Source organism: Lycorma delicatula, chromosome 10, assembly GCF_047948215.1.
Source record: "Lycorma delicatula isolate Av1 chromosome 10, ASM4794821v1, whole genome shotgun sequence".
NCBI classification, from domain to species: Eukaryota; Metazoa; Arthropoda; class Insecta; order Hemiptera; family Fulgoridae; genus Lycorma; species Lycorma delicatula.
Window position 1 is genome coordinate 75,532,703 of NC_134464.1, and position 22,068 is coordinate 75,554,770.

General features: G+C 26.8%; 1 protein-coding gene across 1 annotated transcript in view; it reads left to right on the forward strand.

The window, feature by feature from the left end:
- The window catches only part of vimar (visceral mesodermal armadillo-repeats), a 64,436-nt gene extending 52,991 nt beyond the window's left edge, over positions 1–11,445 (forward strand). Inside the window, exons 12-13 of the mRNA XM_075376860.1 lie at positions 1,090–1,349; positions 3,299–11,445. Of these exons, the coding sequence (XP_075232975.1) occupies positions 1,090–1,349; positions 3,299–3,429 (391 nt within the window). The 3' untranslated portion in view covers positions 3,430–11,445. The remainder of the gene's footprint in view (positions 1–1,089; positions 1,350–3,298) is intronic.
- Positions 11,446–22,068: the final 10,623 nt, after the last annotated feature.

Genomic DNA, 22,068 nt, shown 5'->3' on the forward strand with positions numbered 1-22,068 from the left:
ATTTTTCTCTTCATATACATAAGGATACTTTCCTGCACATATAAAAATAATGATGACCTCGCATCGAATACGCCTATTTACCCAGTCTCACTGTCCTGTCTCATCCAACAAAGAACACATCATCACTTCCGTGCGATCCAACTCAAAACACGTCTCCACTCCATGACTGCTAAATTCACACTAGCCCCCGAAACAAAGAATGTCAGTCTGGCTTCCCCCGCCAGACGCCCGTTCGTATTTTAGCACGTACACACTTTTTTCTGAGAATGTATATGCTCACACCAGTCCACGATGACATCACCGTCTGGCTATCCAGAACATGTCATAGATCAAAAAACAAAGTTATGTAATACAATTTCTTACCAAACTAATTACGTTTATTTAACTATTAAAATAATATAATACTATTGCCTATTTTCTGTTTTTAATATCAGCTAAGCCAAATGAATATTAACTACTTTTGAAAATATTGAAACTTTTTTCTTTATGACATAATATATATATATATATATATATATATAAATGTTTAATATTGTATGAAGTATAAACCACCAAAACAGAGTAATTAGATAAATTAAACTTAACATATTAATTTCCAGTAACTCATTTTCGTGATATCCCACATCTTCAGTTGGTATTAAATTCTTCTATATCTATTACATTAAAACATGTTCTTTTAATAATTTGTCATTTTACTCAAAATTATATTTTTTGTTGTGAAATTTTGAACGATAAATGAGCATACATGCAATTTTTCTGACCAGTACTGGAATATTAGATATTTATAAATTATATAAAACACCTAGTACAGAATATTGAGATAAGAAATATTGAACCTTAATTTTATCATGAAAATACTTTACAGGATCCCGCATCCTCAGTCAGGATTGAACTAAACTTATTATTTAATTAGATTTATTCAGTGAAATCTTAATCACATCTGTAATGGAACCCAAATTTTTATTTTATGACATAAATAATCCATCAAATCTTCTAAGACATTGGAAATAATTAAGATCGACAAATTAAACAAGAAAAATGTGCTGGTCAGGTATTTTTTACAATTTTAAATGTTTTTGTGAATTTCAGAGATAGAGAAGTTATGGGATGTATGGTTTCAACTGGTGCTGTGACCCAGCTAGTTGCTATGATAACCGCAGAACATGCTGTTATGCAAAGTGAAGCATTATTGGCATTAAGTATACTTGCATCTATGCGATTGTCTGATGCTGAACCATATTTATTAGAAGCAAAAGTCGGTGATAGAATAGTTGCTCTTATTAATCCTAGTATTGAAAGAGAAGTCTTCCTAAACCTTTTGGCTGTTATCGGTCAGCTTGCTACTTCAGGTATGTTAGTATTACTTTAATTCATGATTAAACTTTGTTGATTTTGTATGTTTTGAAATTACAATGTTTTTTATTTTTTTATTCTATAATTGTTATTATTACTGGTAACTTCTTTACCTTTCTTCTTTACCTTTATCTGGTAGGTTCTGGGTTCAAATCCCGATCAGGCTTGGCATTTTTATTGGACTAAAAAATTCATGTTCTCATTAAGAAAAAAAAAACAATTAATTGGCAATTAATTTGTTGTTGTCAGTTCAAGTAAATAAATAAATTTTATCTGCAATATATGATATAGAAACATAAGTTTTTTGTAACACTAGGGAATCTGTGCATTTAATTGATAATGAATTTTGAGCGTGTGCATTTATGTAATAAGGAATATATATATATATATATATATATTATATATATATCAAAAGTAAAATAACTGTATATATAATATTCAAATGTAATCATGTATTAAACATTATGACAAACTAAATGTATACATATATATATGTATACATTTAGTATACAGTATTAATATATATATATATATATATATATATATATATATATATATATATATATATATTAATTTATATAATAGATCAACTGTAATTACAGAATAATTTAAATAAAATGACTTGCTTCATATGAAATTAATTTGTATTGGTGCAGAGGAATATGGTTATTAAAAGAATTTCTTTTAAAAAAATAATATATTTATATATTGTCAAACCTTTGAACTAATTATTAGTTTTTAATAACTTTCATTTATTTATGCCCACAATTACAATTTGATATCTGCTTAACACATTGGCTGCGATATTTTTTTAATGCATGTCATTTTTGTGTGTTACAATATTCCCATTGTATTTGCATTTACACTAGTGTATTACTGTATACTTTTATCTTGTAAGATTTTGCCTTTTATAACACTATTCATCAGTTATTGATAGAACTATTTGTGTTACTTTAGAAGTGTTGTGAGGTGTGTGCAAATGTCTTATCTTATTTAGGCCACAACTGTACCAATCCTATACAGCTGGTATCACACCAAAGTAATGGTAAATTATAACTTTTTTTACCAACTATCTAGGAGCTGTACTGCACAGAAGGGAAATCAAGGAGATAATAGGACACTTCACTGTAAATTCTTTTACAGGACATAAGTAACTGGTATTGCAGCCAATATATAGAAATTGTCATAATTTTTATTTTTGGATGAAATATGAATTTTTTATCTTATGAAAAATGCCAAGCTAACAGATATTCAAATCCAGATTAACATCTAGCTTTAAGTACTAACATAATCAGCCACTAAATTAACTAAACCTGGATGTCTTAATACATGGGCTACCAATGTATTTCATCTCTTAACAATATTTTGCTACAAACTTATTTCTACTCCTATTTTTCTTAAGACCTCAAGACCTCTTTATCTCAAATTTTATTGACCCGGATAATTGCCTCCTGTAAAACCACACTTAAAAGGCCTTTATTCTTTTTGTTTTCCTATTGTTGATGTTTAACCATCATATCAGTGTATATAAATATTTTTAAGGATTTCTTTCTTAGATCTGTATTTTTTACTAAGTAGACTTTTTGCATGAAAGCTCTTCTTGCTCGTACCAGTTTGTTTTTTACGTTTGCATTACTTGTTTTTATTTTTACATCCATCTTGGATTAATTATTTCTTCCATTCATGAGAAAGAACAATAAAATTCTGTTTATATTTGCTGTATACCAAAATCTCATTTGTATCCTTTTATGTTTTTGATTTACAATATTTCTGAAAAATAATTACATGGTTATTGTTGGTTTGGTCATGACATTGCTGGTCATGGTTTTCAGATGAGAATAATTTATCCATTTTTATCCAATTAAAAAATTAATACATAAAAGAATATTCTCTTCATTAAAAATGACACAAAAATATTTACCATTTTTTTCTTTGTTTTTTTTAGGCGATATGAAACTACATCTTAGAGAAAAAGGCGTACCAAAAGCATTATCTACAATAGTTCAGTTAAAAGACAGTATAACGGACATGCGTGATCAAGTCTCTCGACTTACATCAATGCTTGATTCTGGTTGAAATATTGACATTACAATTATTTCACGCCTTGTTTTAATTTACCTGTTGTTTTGCCAGTATTTTGTTGTTGTCCATGCTTTGCATAATACTTACAAGAACAACAGAGTGGAGCATTTATTAAGTGTAGTTATTAAATATTATCATCATTAATATATTATTACATATATTTACTTACTGTTATTACTCTTACCACTTTTTACAAAATGTAATATTTAAGTATTTTTATAACTATATCTTTCTTTTAGTAATAATTTTTAATAGCTTTAAAAGATAAAATACTATCTTGAAAATAATAAATTACTGTATTAATTTATTTTTTTAATTATAATTTTATAAAAAGTCTAGCTAACATCTCTACATTTGTCATTTTATAGATTCATAGTTGCAAACCCATGATTAAACAAATCTTAAAGACATTAACATAAGCACCAAAATATTTACTTCCTTCAATATTGAGATTTTATTAGAAATTAACATTTACTTAATTAGTACAAAAAAAAGGTGACAACAAAATTGTATTAATACTCTTCTGGCATTGGCTATTTATTCTTATATAGTGGAAAAACAATGATACATGGAAATAAACCAACAAAAGTTTTAAAGCATTCAAAAAATCAATATTTTTGAACTTATTTGGCTCTTCCACTGCCAGTATTTTTTTTGGGGGGGTCACTTGTATTACTTCGGAAGATGTTAAAAAAGATTCATTTCGTAAATATGCAATAAATAAAAATAATTTTTTTCAGTTTTAGGGGAAGGGGAATTTTGGAGAAAAATTTTTTTTTTGAAGAAAGCAAAATTTTTTTTACAAAAGGAAAATTAACCAAGTGTGCATAGTCTGAGCTTAATATAAAGTAGGGTTATGTTTGCAAGATTTTGAGAAAATTGACCCCAAAAAATATCTATCCCACCCTCTGGAGATATTGACCACAAAGTTTCATCAACTAATTGCATCACCTACATGAATCTGTACAAAATTGGTTTGTCCAATCAAAAGTTATTAAGCTTCAAACATGCCTACATACATACATACACATGAATATTACCCCCCCACCCATACTTTTATTTTTGGTGGGGGGTCCCTGGGTCATGAAACATCGAGAAATGAAAAAACCCATACCCCATTTTTCGATTGATTACTATCACAACTACCACAAAAACATTTTCAGTGTAATAGTGAATGTCTTATCTCCCCCCTCAAAAAACATTTTTAGTTAAACAGAAGCCCAAAACGCAGTTGTCTGTTCTGAATATCAAAAAATACAGAATGTTATAAATAAAAATGGTGAATAATACAAACTCCCCCAAAAAACACTTAACAGTATTAAGATATCCTCAAAAAAACAATTGTTAGTCTGGAATCTGAAAAAATTTGATATTAAGAGAAACTGAATCCTATTTGCTACTCTCAAACTTCTCTAAAACAAGATTATTTGCTTCAAATACAAATAACAAGTATTTAATAAATTAAAGGGTGCAAAAATTTGAAAAAAATTACAAAAATTCACCACCTTGGGGCAATTTTTTCTATGTTTATATTTGTCAAAGATTGTTTTTTTTTTTATCTTAATGTTAGCAAACATTGTTAAGTGAAAATGCAGAGAGCCACATTTTCTTGGAAAAAAAAAAACAGCTGTAGTTTTCCATTGCTTTCAGCTGCGCAGTACTCAGAGGACTGAGTGATATTGATATGGCCGTTTAAGCCATTGTGACTCACGCCCCTAACAACTACTGAAAGAGCTGCTGCCCTCTTTCAGGAATCATTCCTTAGTCTGGCTCTCAACAGATACCTCTCCGATATGGTTGCACCTTCGGTCCAGCTACTCTGTATCCCTGAGCACTCAAGCCCCCTCACCAACGGCAAGGTCTCATGATTCATAGAGGAGGATTGCACTAGATAGGGAATCTTGGAGAGCTACATCAAACCAGTCAAATGACTGAAGACAAAAAAAAAAGCAAACATTATTTTTCTTTTTTGGGTGAAAGAACCCAAATACTGGCAATTTTGTTCTTGCATAATTTTTAGGCCCATAAAATATCATGGTTGACAATACTTTTTTAAATAGTCGCTTCACTGGATTTTTTCTTTTGTGAAAAAAAGACCACAAGTGAAGGAGGTAAATAACAGTGAAGAAGAGGTCAAGGAAATTTATAATAGTAATTGAAACGCGTCTGATTTTTTCGCATTTACTGTCACATAAAGAAAGAAGACTCATTCACGGGCATAATTAATAATGTCTGAAGCTAAGAAAAAATTACATTAGGCATGTCAGTTTGACTCGAGAGTTTTGTTGGTATTCAGGACAAACAATTTTTTGACTAAAAATGTTTTTTTTTTGGGATGATAGGGAGATTCACTTAACACTTTTACACTGAAATTGTTTTTTTGATGGTTTTGATATTGTTTATTTTTGTTATATCTTGAAAAATGTATACATATCTCTTGAATTTCTTGGCTGTTTATCTTTATGAATGTTTAAATTGTCTATCTGAAAACCCAATATGTTTTCTCCGCACACAAGTGTAACATTTGATCTGGATACGCTGCCATTATGAAATATTGTTACAATTACTTGATACAAATTGTTAGCACTGTTGCAGTATCCTTGTAATATATTTTTTTATATCAAAATAATTGTTTTGCGGGGGGCGGTTTTTTGTGAGGTGATAAGAAGATTCACTAACTTTTTACTAAAATTGTTTTTTTTTTGGGGGGTTGTGATACATAAAAATTACCTTTTTTTATAATCAAGAACAATTTTTTATGACAACCTCTGGTTGGATGGACCTCTGGATGAAAGGCCTAAACGCTACCACTCTGCCACTGAGATCACCACCTTTAGATTTTAGTTGTCATTTTCCTTATACTCCCAGTACTGATTGTCGTTGTCTATCATTATCAACAACAAAACCACTGTCTTCAAAAATTACAACACCCAGTTAAAGCACGTAATTCATTTTCCACTACATTACACTCACTGCAATTACTTTTAATTCTTAAATACAAAATTAGCATGATTTGAAATTCAATATGTTGAAACACGTGTAATCATAGCTTACTTTGTTGTAAATTTTTATGTAAAAAAACATAAAATAGAAGAATACAAAAAATATATAAATCTTTTAATTTTAAATGCACCTCTGTTTTGCTTAATCTGCCTAGTTTTAATATAGTTAATCGAAACAAAAATAATTTCATTGTAACTTAAATTTATAATTTCCATTTAATTGGAATTTATCATAGACATGCTGATTGTAATTTTACTATGTTTACCCTTCATCATAATAATACAAAAAAAGTATAATTACCTTATTATTTTTGTTAATAATTAATCATTATCATTATTATGTTATATGTATAATTTTTTAAACAGTATTTTCATAATAACCTTTTGATACATATCCTAGTATTTTCTGAACCCTGATAGCTTGCACCATCTGACAAAATATAGATGAAATGTATACCTGCTTACTATCAGAGAAGAATAAAAATGGCAGTTTTATTTTGCATAATGAGAACAGAGTAAAAACATTCAGACATGTAATTAGTGAATATTTAATAATGGGAATAACTTTTATGTAAAGAAAAGCGCATAACAACGTGGTATTACTGGTTTTTTTTTTTTTAATGAATGAAAAGTTGTGACCTTTCATAAGAAGCTTAACTATTTCTGTAAAAGATTCCCTGTTTTCATTTTTTTGTGATTTTTTTCTCATTTGAATTTTTGGCAGAAATTCACTTGACTCCCAAATGGAGAGTCTTGATACTTTACTTCTTGCAGATTAGCTCTAGAACTGTGATGTCAGGAAAGTAAAAATTGTTTTCTAATTTCATCTGATTTTTTGTTTTTATACAAAAAAATAAATATTTAACCCAAATAATGTTTTATAAAGAGTATAAATATCAAAAGAAATTTAGTTTAATTATTAAAAATGAAGATTATTAAAAATCAATTTTATAAAAAAAAACCTGAACAATATGTGATAATATTTTCTTATTTATTTTTTAATGTTACTCTGTCATTTTATTTGAGTCATACTTTTCTCCATTGTTTTTTTTTTTCATATTTCTCATCTGTTAGTTTCTGCTATAAAAATAGACAATTGTTTTTATTTTAGTGATTTTTTACATTGTGAATTCTGATGCCCTTGTTTGATAACTATTTGGGATTAATATTTTATCTGACTACCGCAATGAAAAAATTTTCCTTTTGATTCAGTAGGAATAAATCCTTTGATTTGCTTCATTTGATTTTTTCTTCAATTGATTTCAACCGTATTTTACTTCTCAGGTATTCAGTTATTCTATCTTCTTCGGATTATACATCCTGACTCCAAAAGGAAAGACACTCACATCATGAAGGATCCAATCGCCACACCACCCTCTCCTTGCCTAGCCCTTAGGGGCTTTACCAGAGGTCATGTGAAAGGCCTCAAGACATATTTAATCTTGCCTCAGTCAGGATGCCACGTAGTTCTACTACTAAACGGATCCTACACACATTATACAAGTCTTAAATAAGACCATGCGATTGAGCTGAAAGCTACTTACCTGACAGCAGAATGAGTCCAACACAAAGCGCCAAGCCCAAACAGAGAAACACTAAACCTAATACCAAAACTGATAATCAAATGTAAGTTGAAAAGAACAGAACATAGTATGAAATAAAACAAATTTAAAAACCAAAAATATGAACAACAGAACATTAAAGAAAACTCTGTAAAAGAAAGAACACTAAAGAGAACAACATAACCAACAAGTAAAACATACAAGACTAAAGTAAAATAAAAATTAAAACAAAAAGACAACTCACGTAAAATTCCAAACAATTTATTTATAAATTTGAGTAATTAATAAGTCCTGTGCCCGCTTGTACACAGGACAATCACTCAACTTACTATCCTGTCCAGCCGGCTTTCAAAACTTGAAACAATTTGCACAAGTTGGTGAGTGACCCTCCTTTTTAACTGAACAACTATAAACATGATGCCCTTCCTTAGAGCAGTATGAATAAATCTCCTCCTTACAAAATTTTGCTACATGCCCAACTCCAAGACATTTAAAACATTGACTAACCCTAATGTGGTCTTTCACCTTACATGATTGATAATTACATCAATTAAACCTCCAATATAATTATAATATGATAGAAGTAGTTTCAGCATGTATATTAGTTTCTTTTGTTCTGGGATTTGCACCGATCGTTAAGAGCTCATTTATTGCTTTCTCAAATTCATAAAAAAATTATGCAACTTTTGACAAATTTTTTATTTTGATACTTTCAAGATTATTTCTACATATTATTTGTATTGCATAGATTCTTTCAATTCATTTCATCAAGCATTTTCGTAATCTTATACGATGAATCAGATTTACTGATATATTCCAGTTGTTTATTCAAAATGGCGCTATAGATGTAATTTGTAGCTTTAATATCAGCTGTTTTTCACACATCAATGTTGTAGTTTTTAAATTCCAAAAAAATTGAGAATTCCTTTTTTCAATTTGAATATTCAGTCTGATCAATTTTTATATATGCTATTTTGCTTAGCTTTTTCATCAGAAAAGAGCTTTTCTTATTTTTACTTTCAATAGCCACGTAATGTTTCTTACATACTATTCATTTATATAACCATGCTCTGCTACCAAGTTAGAATAACCAAACTAGTTTGTTAATTGTATAAACTTAATTTATTAGTAATTAGTAACTTTAAAATACAATACGAAGCTCTATCTGATACCATTCTTAAACAAATGTGATGCTTGCCTGACTGTGCCCAAGTAGAGGAAATATATTGAATTGTTAGATGGCAGCATACACAAATAAATACAAATTCATCACATACTCAAATAATGCAACTATACAAATATGCAGAAATGCACATTATACATTCAAATAAGCTTAGCTTTCAAACTACAGCACAACAGAGTTCAAAGCTGCAATGACTTAGACTAATCCAATGCTTGCGTGTAAACAATGTTTTTTGTCTTTCCTGGTGGAGCTTGGATAAAAAGGTGTTTTGGTGAGCATTCCGAAGTGCGAGTGTTTCTGGAACATTCCAGAATTTTTTCCAGAAATTTAACATTTGTTCCAGAATTTTAACATTTTATAATGTTTTAAGGTTCTCATTTTATTAAATAATAATTGTCCCAACTTTGGTTGAAATCAGTCTGGTTTAGAAGGAGATTTGAAACATATATATTCACAAACTATATACAATGACTTATTTATTTTAAGATAATAGGCTATAAAAAGTGGTTTTTGTATAAATATTATTTCAGTAAAAAGTATTTTTTGTAATTTTCAAAGATTAAAGTGTTTAAAAACGTTTATTTAATGCTTTTTTTTTAAGTATTTTCATTAAATTACATGTAATATCAATAGTTGAAGAAAGTTTTCAATACAATCTAATAGGATTAAAGAAAAAGTTTAAAATGTATAAATAAATTATCTGACTTTTGCCTAGAAAATTCAGTTCCATTCTTGTCGTTTGAGTTCTGTTCCATTTTTAATTAATACATGTAAGGAGTTATAAAGAATTGGTTTAAGTGCTTGTATTATTGATCATTGAAGTTTAATTGATGATACTATCTCATAAATGGGCTACTGTGATATATTCTGATCAGCTTTCAACTGCAGGCAGTTTTCCAGCAAGCGGGCTTTATCCTATTACAGAGCAATATAATCTGAAAATAAGTGAAAAAATTGTTTCATTCTGTTGGCAGCTGAATAATTATCTATTTTTTGTATATTTAATTCTTTGATGTATATAGAAACAATTTTTTTATTTCCCTTTTAATATTTTACAGTAAATAAATAATATCTATTCAACATTGAAATATCATACAAAAACAAATTATTTTTTATTTCTTCTGAAATTCATTGTACAAAGGAAATTAAAGTTATAAAAATTAAGAAGACTTATATTCAAGTTAGCATCTTAAATATTTTTTTAACACTTCAATAAATAGATTTTCAAGCAGCCATTTTTTAAATTTTATAATTTTATCAAAACTTTAATAAAAAGTGAAAATAACAGAAATGAAAAGGCATTATGTTAGTTATGTAATGAACTTTTCTTATACAAAAGCTGTTTTGAAACAATTCAATTTTTTTCTGCCTTATAGTTAAGTAACTCAGGAATTCAGCCAGGGTTTGAAACTCATCTCTTCTCTTAATGAAATTGTTCTTCAGATTGTGGACCTTCACTCTTTTTCAGTTAGTTTTTCTTTTATCTAACCATCATTTCCTTCTTCCTCTTGATCTTCTTACAGTTATATTTACTTCTAAAAATTTCTGTAAACAGTAATTGGCCAAAATGTTAGGTATCATGTTTATTTTTACATTTATCTATTTTACCAAAGTAATATAATGAGTATAATTAGAGGGAATAGTTGGGTGGCCAGTAACAAACACACACGGTTGTCATCTAATAACAGGTCAATTTTATGCACTTCTATATTTCTTTCTATTCTGTTATTTTTCTAATTTATTTTTATCAGAAATTACTTCTAAATAATATAGCATAATATATATTTAATACTATTTAAATAAAAACAAAAGTATAGATTTTATTATTTACTTTTCGCTGTAGTTACTATATGCTGTTTTACAACCAACATGATTTTATATTCTGTAATCTGTCTAGTTATGAACTAAAAATAAATTTATTAAAAACTGTTTTAAATTTATTTTTTAATACTTAGTTTTCTTTTAATATTTATATAACTATGCTCCACTTTGTTTTCTGTTTATAAAATATGTATTTCTGTACAGATTATTGCTAAAACTATTGCATTTTAATTTTATGGTGAATTTTTTTTTTAGAATTGCACAAGCACAATATTGTGGATATTTTATTTTTCTGTAAAATTAGTCACAGCTACAATTATTAAACATTCTCTCTTTTTTTTTAATTTATGCAGTTAATGAAAGTGAAAATTTTTGTTGTTATTTTCTTGTATATTTTAATTTTTGTTTAAATTACTGTTTGTGAAATGGGAGGTAATAAATAAAAGCACTAATTTTGTCACAATCACTTGTTTTAGTTTATTTCTCTAATTAATTACTATATTTACGCAGTGCCATAATTTTAATTATATATTTTTTAACATATATTTACATATTAATTGCACTTAAATTGTTAATGAAATGATACAATTCTATTTTTCTAATTTAAATCTTTTAAGCTAACTAATATGCAGTGAAATCTCCTATTAATAGCCAGAAACTCTGTACTTTCTGGCTTGTTCAGTAATTTATTAACTTGATGTTATTTGTTTAAAAGCTAATAATTTTTAGATTTTAATCATTTAGTCATGTAATCACAATCCTTGAGAGATTAGTTACTTTTATGTAGAGTGGAAACTGCACATTTACTGATCAATGATTTTGCATTTATCAACACAAGTATGTGCTACAAAAATTGTTCATTCTCTGAGTATTAAACAGTCATGGAAAGAATAAATTTAGGGGACATGTGAAGGTTTACCTTATAGAAAATTCTCACCCATTCCTTATATAATTAAAATGTAAATCATTCAGTAAAACCATTTAAAGGGAGGTTAAACATGAATCTGTGATTTATATTTCAGTTTTTCATTAATATCGTTAAATTAAATTCTGCAAATTCTTTTTTAAATTCTATAAAAATTGTTTTATACGGGGTGCAAATATATAATAATAATTTTGATTAGAATGTCCTCTTTTGTTTAAAGCTGAACTAGGAATCTGATGAATCTTGTTTTATATGTAGTATCAGCTATTGCTATTAATGACCAGTAGTTATATTTAATAAAATTAAACAGTTCTTGGTGTAGCATCTCATTATGATGATATGAGATAATTTAGTACAAATTTCAAGAGAATTAGTACAGAAAAGTTAATGTAGGATCTGATATAGAAATTAACGAGTGATGGGATTTCTCAGATTTTAACTTTAACCATATCATTTGTAAAAAATTTTTTTGAGATTTTACAATTTTGAGAACTTAGACAACATTCAGTATTAATTATTATATATATATATATATATAATTCCGCTAAATAGTGTTATACCAGTTCCACATTGGGAGAAAGGTTTTATTCAGTAGCTGAAGGAAGTGATTTTCTTTGTTACTGTTATGGCAATAAGGTATTGATAATGCAATTTTGGACAAATATGAAAAGAATGGAGTGATAAGGAATTTGATATTGATGTAGATATCAGTGATAATAATTCTTTTAAATACAAAATGTCAAACTGGTTTTCAAATCACAATATTAGTAATTTACTTCCCAAGTGTATTTTTCATTTCTCTATTACAGAAAATATATATATATATATATATTTATTTATGAAATACCTTATATACTGTTTATTATAAAACTTAAAAAAAATTTGAAAATTTAGTTTTATGTTAGTATCATGCTTGCAACTATTTTTTTTTTATAAAGATCTGAAGTGTATTAAAAACAACCAGTACTAGGGGAAAGTCCAAGGTCCTTTAATTGAATGGATGGAATTCAAAATGTTAAATAAATTAACTAATAAAATAAATGTTAAGCCAACACAAGAAATTTACAAAAAAAAAAGAATGGAAATGAAAGGAAAGAATACATTTATAGAACTTATTTTTAGTACCTTTTACAGTTATTCTTTACTTAAGTCATTATTAATGTTTCAGCTATTGCAGATCTTTTTTAAAAAAATTACCATTTGAAATTTCAGTGTCAAGCCTGCTCTTAATCAAAAACAAAGTGCTAAAGAGTTTTCCATCTAAACTTTTGGCAGTGACACGATTAAATATTTTAAAGCTAATTAATTCCCTAAGCAAGGATACGTTGTTATGACCACTGCTTCTCTGTCATCTGCAATGTTTACTGGGCTTAAAACAGCTTTCTTCACATGACATGATGTAAGAAACATTCAGATTTTATGTGGCGGCTCAAATACTTGTATTCAAAATTTCAAATAGTATTTAGAGTTCAAAGTGTTAAGTGTTCATGGATACTATTCACATACAGCTACTGACAACCTCTTGTTCTTGTTTTAACCCAAATCTATCCCACATTTTTGTCTTCAACCTTTTGCCTGAAATTGTTGTAGTCATAGGTTAGAAAGTACTAAATTACAAAGCATGTTGTTAATCGTCACTCCAATATAGAGAATTGTATCAAATAGCTGTGAAAACTTAATTTTTTAATAAGTTGTGCACTTATAATTAAGTATCCTTTTTTATAGTCGTAAATAGCAGTTCATTCTGAATAACATTAACATTCTGAATAACTGTCTTCGAATACTGTCAAAAGTAGAAAACCAAATCAATATAAAAATTAAGTTGTTCATTAGTAAGAATATATAATGGAAGATTTCATTGTAATGTTTATAAAAATTTTTTAAATGTATATAATTCATTGTATACGTATAAATTATTTTATGATTGTAAATAAGTTTTGTATTTTTAATCATTTTTATAAAATACATATTTTTGCAATCACCATTGTTCATTGTAAAAAGAATGATTACAAGTAGTAGAGTATAAACAATGAATAAATTAAAACACCACATTCACTTACAGTTTATATTTCAGTTTAATTGCACAACTTTTTTATCGTTTAGTTTATTTCACTTAATTTTATATAAACCAATTTGAAGGAGATTGATGTATTTTTTTTTTGTATGCAGTAGACCATTTGCAAAAAATTTTAACTTTATCATAATTTAATTCATATAAAACATTAAAATATTATAAATTTGACTTTATTAACAATATAAAATTATTTTTTATTTTAAAAAGGTTTATACAAATTCAAAGACTTACCTTAATAAAGGAAAATCGCATATGTATTTTTTTTTTATGAAACGAATAATTTTTTATTCAATAAGTTTTGCTTCAGTATCCTGGAAATAACTAGTTTTGTTTTAAATAGATTATTTATAACCATTTGAAGGATTGTTTCTATAAACTAATTTATTAGTATAAAAATTTTATTACTAAAAAAAGGAAATAAAAAATTAAAAAAAATTGTAAAATTTATGTATTAAAAAAAACATATAAAATAGCAAGACATATTTCAAATTTGAATAATAAAAAGTGAAATTCAAATATCTATTCAATTTCACCAAAGTAAACAGTTAGTGCTCAAGCATGACCTGATTAAAAGTATCGATAAAAAATAATTATCTCAGATTTTTTTAACATTATCTGTTGAGAAGTATGAAGCCAATTTAATTAGAACTATTTCAACTAATCTGTTTCAACACAATTATCCAAAAACATATTATTTTAAATCTGATCATCAGTTGAACTTTCTTCACATAAATTGAAATTTTAGAGGTTTGTTTTACATTATATGTATAGGGTAATTCACAAGAATATAACAAACTTACAGGACATTTCTGCTATTGAAATAAAAGAAGACCCCTTCTTTTAATGTACTAGATATTCACTAAAACATTAAAAAAATCTTTGTTTAAATCCTTTTGCAAATCTGTACTTTGCTAAAAATACTAACAGTATGTTAATGGTCTCTATTTTTCCTGTATGTATTCAGCAGAATTTTTGCATCTTTTAAATGAGATGTCTCAACAGTTGCAGGTAATCTTGTACTTGTAGATCTGACTGGGAATAAAATTTTGATACATATTTTCTTTATCTTCTAAAGAGATTTTATTTCAGAACTTATCAGTAAGTGTAAGATGTCACATGCCAAACCCACATTTTTAATCCAAAAAGCAGGTTATTTCTAAAGTGTTATGATTAAGAATCGCATAAAATTATGACAGCACAGTAGCATAATGAAGCAAAACTGAAGTAAAAATTAAAAATTAATTTTGAAGAAATGTAATTGGATTATTGATTTACATTCAGTCACAAATTTTAGAACTAGTTTGAAGTCAAATTTTTATGAAACTAATATCTTAAAAAACTTATTCTTGCTTTGATGTCAGTTGTATACATTAACCTTCAATGCCAGTTGTTAGAAATAAAAACGTTAATTGTGTGCCCGTGAAAAGTAATAATTTTACTTAGTTTATATCTGTTCTATTTCTTTTTGATAGATACATTTTATAATATGAATTTTTTCCAATTTTTATTTAATTCTATTTTATGTTTACCATTCCAATTTTAATAGTTTTAATTTAATATCGTTTATTGTAGTTTATCATTTTCATTCTTAAATTCATTTCCTTTTTTCAGATTAAGATAATTTCATTACAAAAGGTATATTTTAATGTAACATCAATTTTATTTTATTAATTTACTTTCTTTGTTCTGTTATTTTATTAATGTAGTTAACGTAAAAATATTTATTATTTACAAATAAATATAAAGTGTATTTTCATTCATTGTTGTAATAAAACAAAATAATAATAAAAAAAAACATTGCTTATATAATACAGTTCCAAGATGCTAAAACATTAACACATTGTATTATTATTTTTTTCCAAAATTTCATCACTTATAATAATTTCACACTATTGCTTTTTCTGTTTCACTGTATTGTACATTTTATTCCATAATTCATTATCATATCTGCAAACTTTATACACCTTTTGTAATATATATTTGTGATTTTACTTCAAAATATTTCTAATAATATTGCCTTAAATAGTTCTTTTATTAATTATGCTTCTTTTCTACTCACTTAAATAAATGTGTTGTTAGTTTTTTTGTAGATTCACACTTATGTACTCATAATTTAAATATATTTTTTATGTATGCTTAAATAATTATTATTTTTTTAATGGATGTGTATGAACATTTATTTTTAAATATTTTACTGTTTTGGATGTGAAAAATATATTGCATTAAAATTTTTAATTTTTTTTTTTAAATTGAGAAAATATTTCTGACAAATTGTTTAATATTCAAAGGAAATATGGAAAGCTCTATTTTTGTTTTATAGAAGTATGTTTTTTAAAGTCAAATAAACGTTTAATTATTTGAGGTATTGTCAAAGTCTACAGGTATGTTTTTGCATGCTAGTGTATGTGTGTTTGTGCATACAAGCAGATGAAAACATTTTGCTGATTGTACTATTTTGTTGATTGGCTGATTGTACTGGGCAATCAGTCTGGATAAATTATAAGTGTTTGGTTATAATAAATTAATATTTTTTGAGCTAAGTACAAAAACAGTTTATCGAGCAATAATCTTAATAAATAGTCAAAACTTGTTCATTGTTAAAACAAAATTAATATCAACAATGAGTTCATTATTGACTTTATTCCAATGAATTTAATCAATGAGGAACTCCTGTGAATTATGTTTTATTACATTTTTGTAGAATTTATTTGATTTATTTATTTATTTAGTTCATTATTTTAATAAGCTATTACTGTTCTTAGTTCAAGAAACGTTTTGTAGTCAAACTTCTAATTTAACAAGCTGAGATTCATTATGTATACATGTATATTATTTGCATGCTTGTAGATTAATTTTTTGTATACATTCTCTCACATGTGCGCGCGTGCATACACACACACAAGCATGTAAAAAATCCTATATATATATATAAATAAGGAGTTGAATAAAACTGCTTTAGAGAGAAAATTAATTTATTTTTATTTTTATTGAAGAAAATATTTTTTCATTAATCTGAAATTATCATGGAGCAGCATATCTACCCATTCCTGCCTTGATAATGTATTGTTATGTACCAATCAGAATGAAAGCTTTATTTATTAACCCCCAGAAAAACAAAAATAACGTTCTCCTTTTCATCCTTCTAAAAACTGTGATTTTAGTCTGATACAATTTATCAAAAAATTATATTTTATAATGATTTATTTCCTGATTTCCATTTATAAACTTAATGGTCATTTTCTAACTTATCATCAAAAAGTTATTTAAACAATTTAAGATATTTTTTGATTTACCTAAGTTTTAGGTGTAGATTACTGTTACTCTAAGAACCACATACCCTGACCTCCCTTATCCTTGCATTTCAAATACTAGGATTTTTTTTATAGATTCCGCTGCCAGTCCCACTTTTTATTATTCTATTGTGTGGACTGTCCTGACAATTTTGAGCAAAACATGCAGAGAGTACACCTGTCTTCATCGGAAACTATTTATGTTTCAGTATTAAATGCTGGATCAAAAGATTAAATATATTTTATTCCTAAACATTTTGATTTTCATATTCACTGTTTAAATTCTTTTTACACCACTCTTTACCCAAAAAAAATACATGATTTTTGTGCAAAGAGGTTAAGGTTATGTTTCTTAATTGATAATAAAATTAAGTAAATTTAATGAAAATATATATATATATATATATATATATTTTTTTTTTTTATTTAAATAAAAGATTAAAAAAGCAAATATATTAATGTTCTGTGTTTCACGTAAAATACTTTAGTGAAGGAAATTCTGAATGTTAAGTAATGATCTTGATGCATTAGAGAAATCTGTATTTTTTTTAAAGGAAACATTTGTAATAAAATAACATGGGAATTGTTTTTCTAACAAACAAACAAAAAAATAGCAATTTGTAGGCATGTATTATTCTCAGAAAAAACATAACGGGTCCTATTGAGCGTTGGACGTTTTTGTTTTGAGTTGCAGCGTGTTATTTAAGATTAACGTGATCTTGTTTCTTAAAAAATTGATCCTCCCAAAAATTAAACCATTTTCCTCTAGGTAGGGTTTGGAAATTCAGTTTGGTTTTCATTCTCCACAACTAGAGCTCTTAGTAGAATCTGTTTTGTTTTAGTGAGTCTTAATATTTCTGACTTTATTTAAAGATGGCTTTCTCTTTTCCTATTTCAAATTGAGATTTTATTTTTTTTGGATCCTATCGTTTTATGTTAAATGACATTTTCTTTTGGCCCAATAGGGTTACTCTACACTGATCATTGTATGTAGTTATTATTAAACAAATTTTATTTAAAACTTCTCATATTGCTTGACCTTAACACAATTTTTACTCCATGTTTAGAGAGTTTCCTCTTCTGTCGTGTACCCTTCAGTGAGAGCAAATAAAGTACTATTACTTAAAATGTTTGTATTTTTTTAAATCATTTAAACGTTAATTGTATTTATTTTAACTGTTATCTCTCCTAATTGTTAAATTTATTCCAACTTTTTTTAATTCAATTTTTTTTAAATATTAATTCTTTACTCTTATGTATATCTTTTAGTGCTTCATTTTTTCATTCATTTATTATTTTTTCACTTTTTATTATAATATTTGTTGTTAACAGTTATTTCTTAATTTCTTTATAGATATGTGTGTTTGTATGTATTATTCACTGTTTAAATTTTGTGTTTTATTCTCTAATGCACAGTGAAAATAAATGTCATTATCATTAATACAATGTTTTTAATTATAATTTTGGTTACAATTATTAAGTTTTTGTATTAATTTTTAGGTTATTTGATAATTACATTATAATGCCCATATCATCACCATTAAGTTAATAGAATTTTGGGTTTTTTCAATGTTTTGTGTTTTCCTTTTTATAGATTCTCTTATATTTTATCCAACTAATTCACTCTAACATTTCACCACATTAGAAAAAAATTGCAAACTTGGGCATCCACCTTTTTTTGTATAAGAAAAAATTTTTATTCCGTTTTTTAAAATCTTTCTACTCTTGAAAAGTTTGACTTTTAAGACCTGTTATGTTTTACTTTAAAACAACTCATATGTTTTATGAAATAATCTTCTGTAATTTTATAATTTTAAAACGAATTATAATAAAAAGTGAATATGAAGTATATAACCCCCATTATCCAAATTAGTGGTGGCGAATTGATTTCAGACAGTACGCCTGAAGAAGCAGTGATTTTTTTAATGTAAATTATGCCTTCAATCCATTATCTGAAGTAAACATGGTTTTGATTAAATTGTGTTTACTTTATCTATATTCACTCTTTTATTTATACTATGTTGCTATAAATTAATTTATAGATTTAATGTTTTATCGTTAAATAATTGTAAATTTATTATTGCATTTTCAGATAGAGGTATCAGGCAGTGATAAATATATATAGATAGCTACCTACATTTTTAGAAAACTTCAGTCAACTTCATTTCGTATTCATTGCATATATTTCAAAACAAACAAAAATAGAATAGACATGTTTAAAAAAAATCCGCATAAACGTTTGCAAAATTTTCCATTCTTTATATAGTTTTATGTACAAAATAATAAAATTTTGCATCGTCTAAACTTTATTTTTATTATGCTATATTTAAATTTCTGTTTAAGTATAAAACTTACTAAAACTACTAAATGTAATTTATTTTTATAAATATTTTAAAGAATTTATTTTACATTAATATTTGTATCATTTTTATGAATCTGTATAACAATATGTTCTTTACTAAAAGTTGGTATGATTTATTTTTATTATTGTAAGTACTGGGTGGCAGAAACTGATTTTTAAAGTTTAATGTAAATTCTCATTGCATTCACCCATGATAACCTGAGCAATTTATTGTACATGGGTGTGTATGTATGTACAAAACTTCAGTTTTATGTTAAATATATGTTCTATAGTACACAAATTAATTAGGACATTAGTAAAAAAAAAAACTTTTTCAAAAAACTATGCTTCATTCTCTGCCTTTATGTATACTGATAAATACATGAGTTAGTATGAAATATGTCCTTTAGCAGAAATCATCTCTTGGAAGATGATTTGGCAGTGACTCCACTAGATTAGTGCACGTATTCGTGACTTATCATCATGGAACCACACTTTTATAGCATTAGTTACAATGCGTTATATTGTTATACAGTCCATCTTACCTAAGCATCTCTTCAAATTATTCCTCAAGTTCTCAATGAGATTTAAGTCTGGTGAACTTCCAGGCCAATCAAGCGCATTAATTTGATTTTCCAGCATGAAAGTCTTGATTAATTCTTAATTACGACAAGGGGCCAAGCCATGTTGAAATGTAACGTCAAACATTTGTATGAATGGAACAATGCTACATTGTATATATTTATTTCTGTATACTTTGTTTAATTCATCATACCTTGAACAGAAACTAAGTTTCCAGTGAATGATATTTTTGATTTATATTTTTGGGCCCATGCTAAATGTTTTTTCTTCATTTTAGGAGTTAAAAATTGTTTTTTCACGGTTCTTGCCTTCCAGTCAGCTTCCAGAAACTTGTGGTGTACAGTTGAATACTAACATCAAAACCAATTGTCAATAAATCTCTTTTAAGGTCTGAGCTTGTTTTCCTTAGATTAATTTTACTATTATTTTCCATATTATAATTTTATCAGTTCTGGGAAAAGTTTTCCATTTGCATCCACATTTTTCTCTCATTTTTAGAGACAATAATCCAGATTCTGATACACTTGATTTGCCTACACCAACTGCAGAAGTGATAGCTCTCACTGTCATAGAAGTGTGATCTTAAGATCAATAATTTATGCACACTTTCTTGGAGTAATAACCATTTTTAAACACACAAAAGCAACACATGTTACACAGAGTGCAAAAGTTAACATTCACCTGCTGCACTCAGAGGCTCACAACTGAATCTGTGACTACTTCCACTTTAAATCCAGTCAAACTGCTTTCTTATTGGCAAGGTTTAACTGTCACCATCACCTCAAAGCAGATAAAACCAGTTAGTTTAAGGTGATTTCAGACATAACTGGCAGTCGCATAAGAATTTAGAAAAAAAATAGCTTGTCCCAATTAATTTGCGTAGTATAGTAAAAGAAACTGACATTAGTGTGTTTATTTTGTATCCATTTTTAAAGGTTAAAGAAATTAAAGAAAATTTACATTTCATTGGTTTGCCTCTTTTCCTTTTCAAATACTGAGTAATCCTTGATCCATTTTGCCCATACTTTTCTACATAGCCAGCACATTTACCTTAAAAATTGCCATTATACAGTTTCTAAATCTTCTTCTTACTTGGTTCAATAAAAGAAAATATTGTTCTGATCTTATTTCTATTCATGTTAGTGAAAAGTTTCCAGGGGATGTTTTCCCTTTATTTAGGAAAACAAGTCAGTAATTTATACTCTTAAAAAAAATCCAGTTATCTTTAGTTTATGATATTAAAATTTATGTATTGCTATTGCTGAAATGCTCAATAATGAAATATTAAGATTACAAGAAGCAGATTCCTGTACTCTAATTTTAATGGATAAAGGCTTCACCATAAAAATTAATTTTCAATTACCATGGTATGAAGCCTTTGCTAGAAAAAAATTTATTTAGTATATTATTTTATATAACATAAACTTTGTAAAAAAAATGTATATTTTAAAACTTAATTTATACTCATTTTGCAAGTCCAATCCTTACGAATCATTGGTTTTCAAGGACATTAATAACATATTGATATAATAAATGTTTTGTGATATTCTGAGATATCAGTTCTACTGTTCTAGATGGTTTTTTAATTAAACTGAAGTATAAATTTTAATCTGGCAAGTGGTTTTTTAGCATACATCCAGAAAAATAATACATTCTTATAAGAGATGAAAAGCATCAAACTTTTCTTTACCACTTGGATGTCAGTATTATAGACGTCTTGTTAGTATGTTGATCTATTTCTATAAAATAGGAGCATACTATGCAATTATATTATATCATTCTAGCCACTTTTCCATTTTATGCAGGAATATTTTTTCTGGTGTATACTCAATATTTTGATATCTACGTTGCCC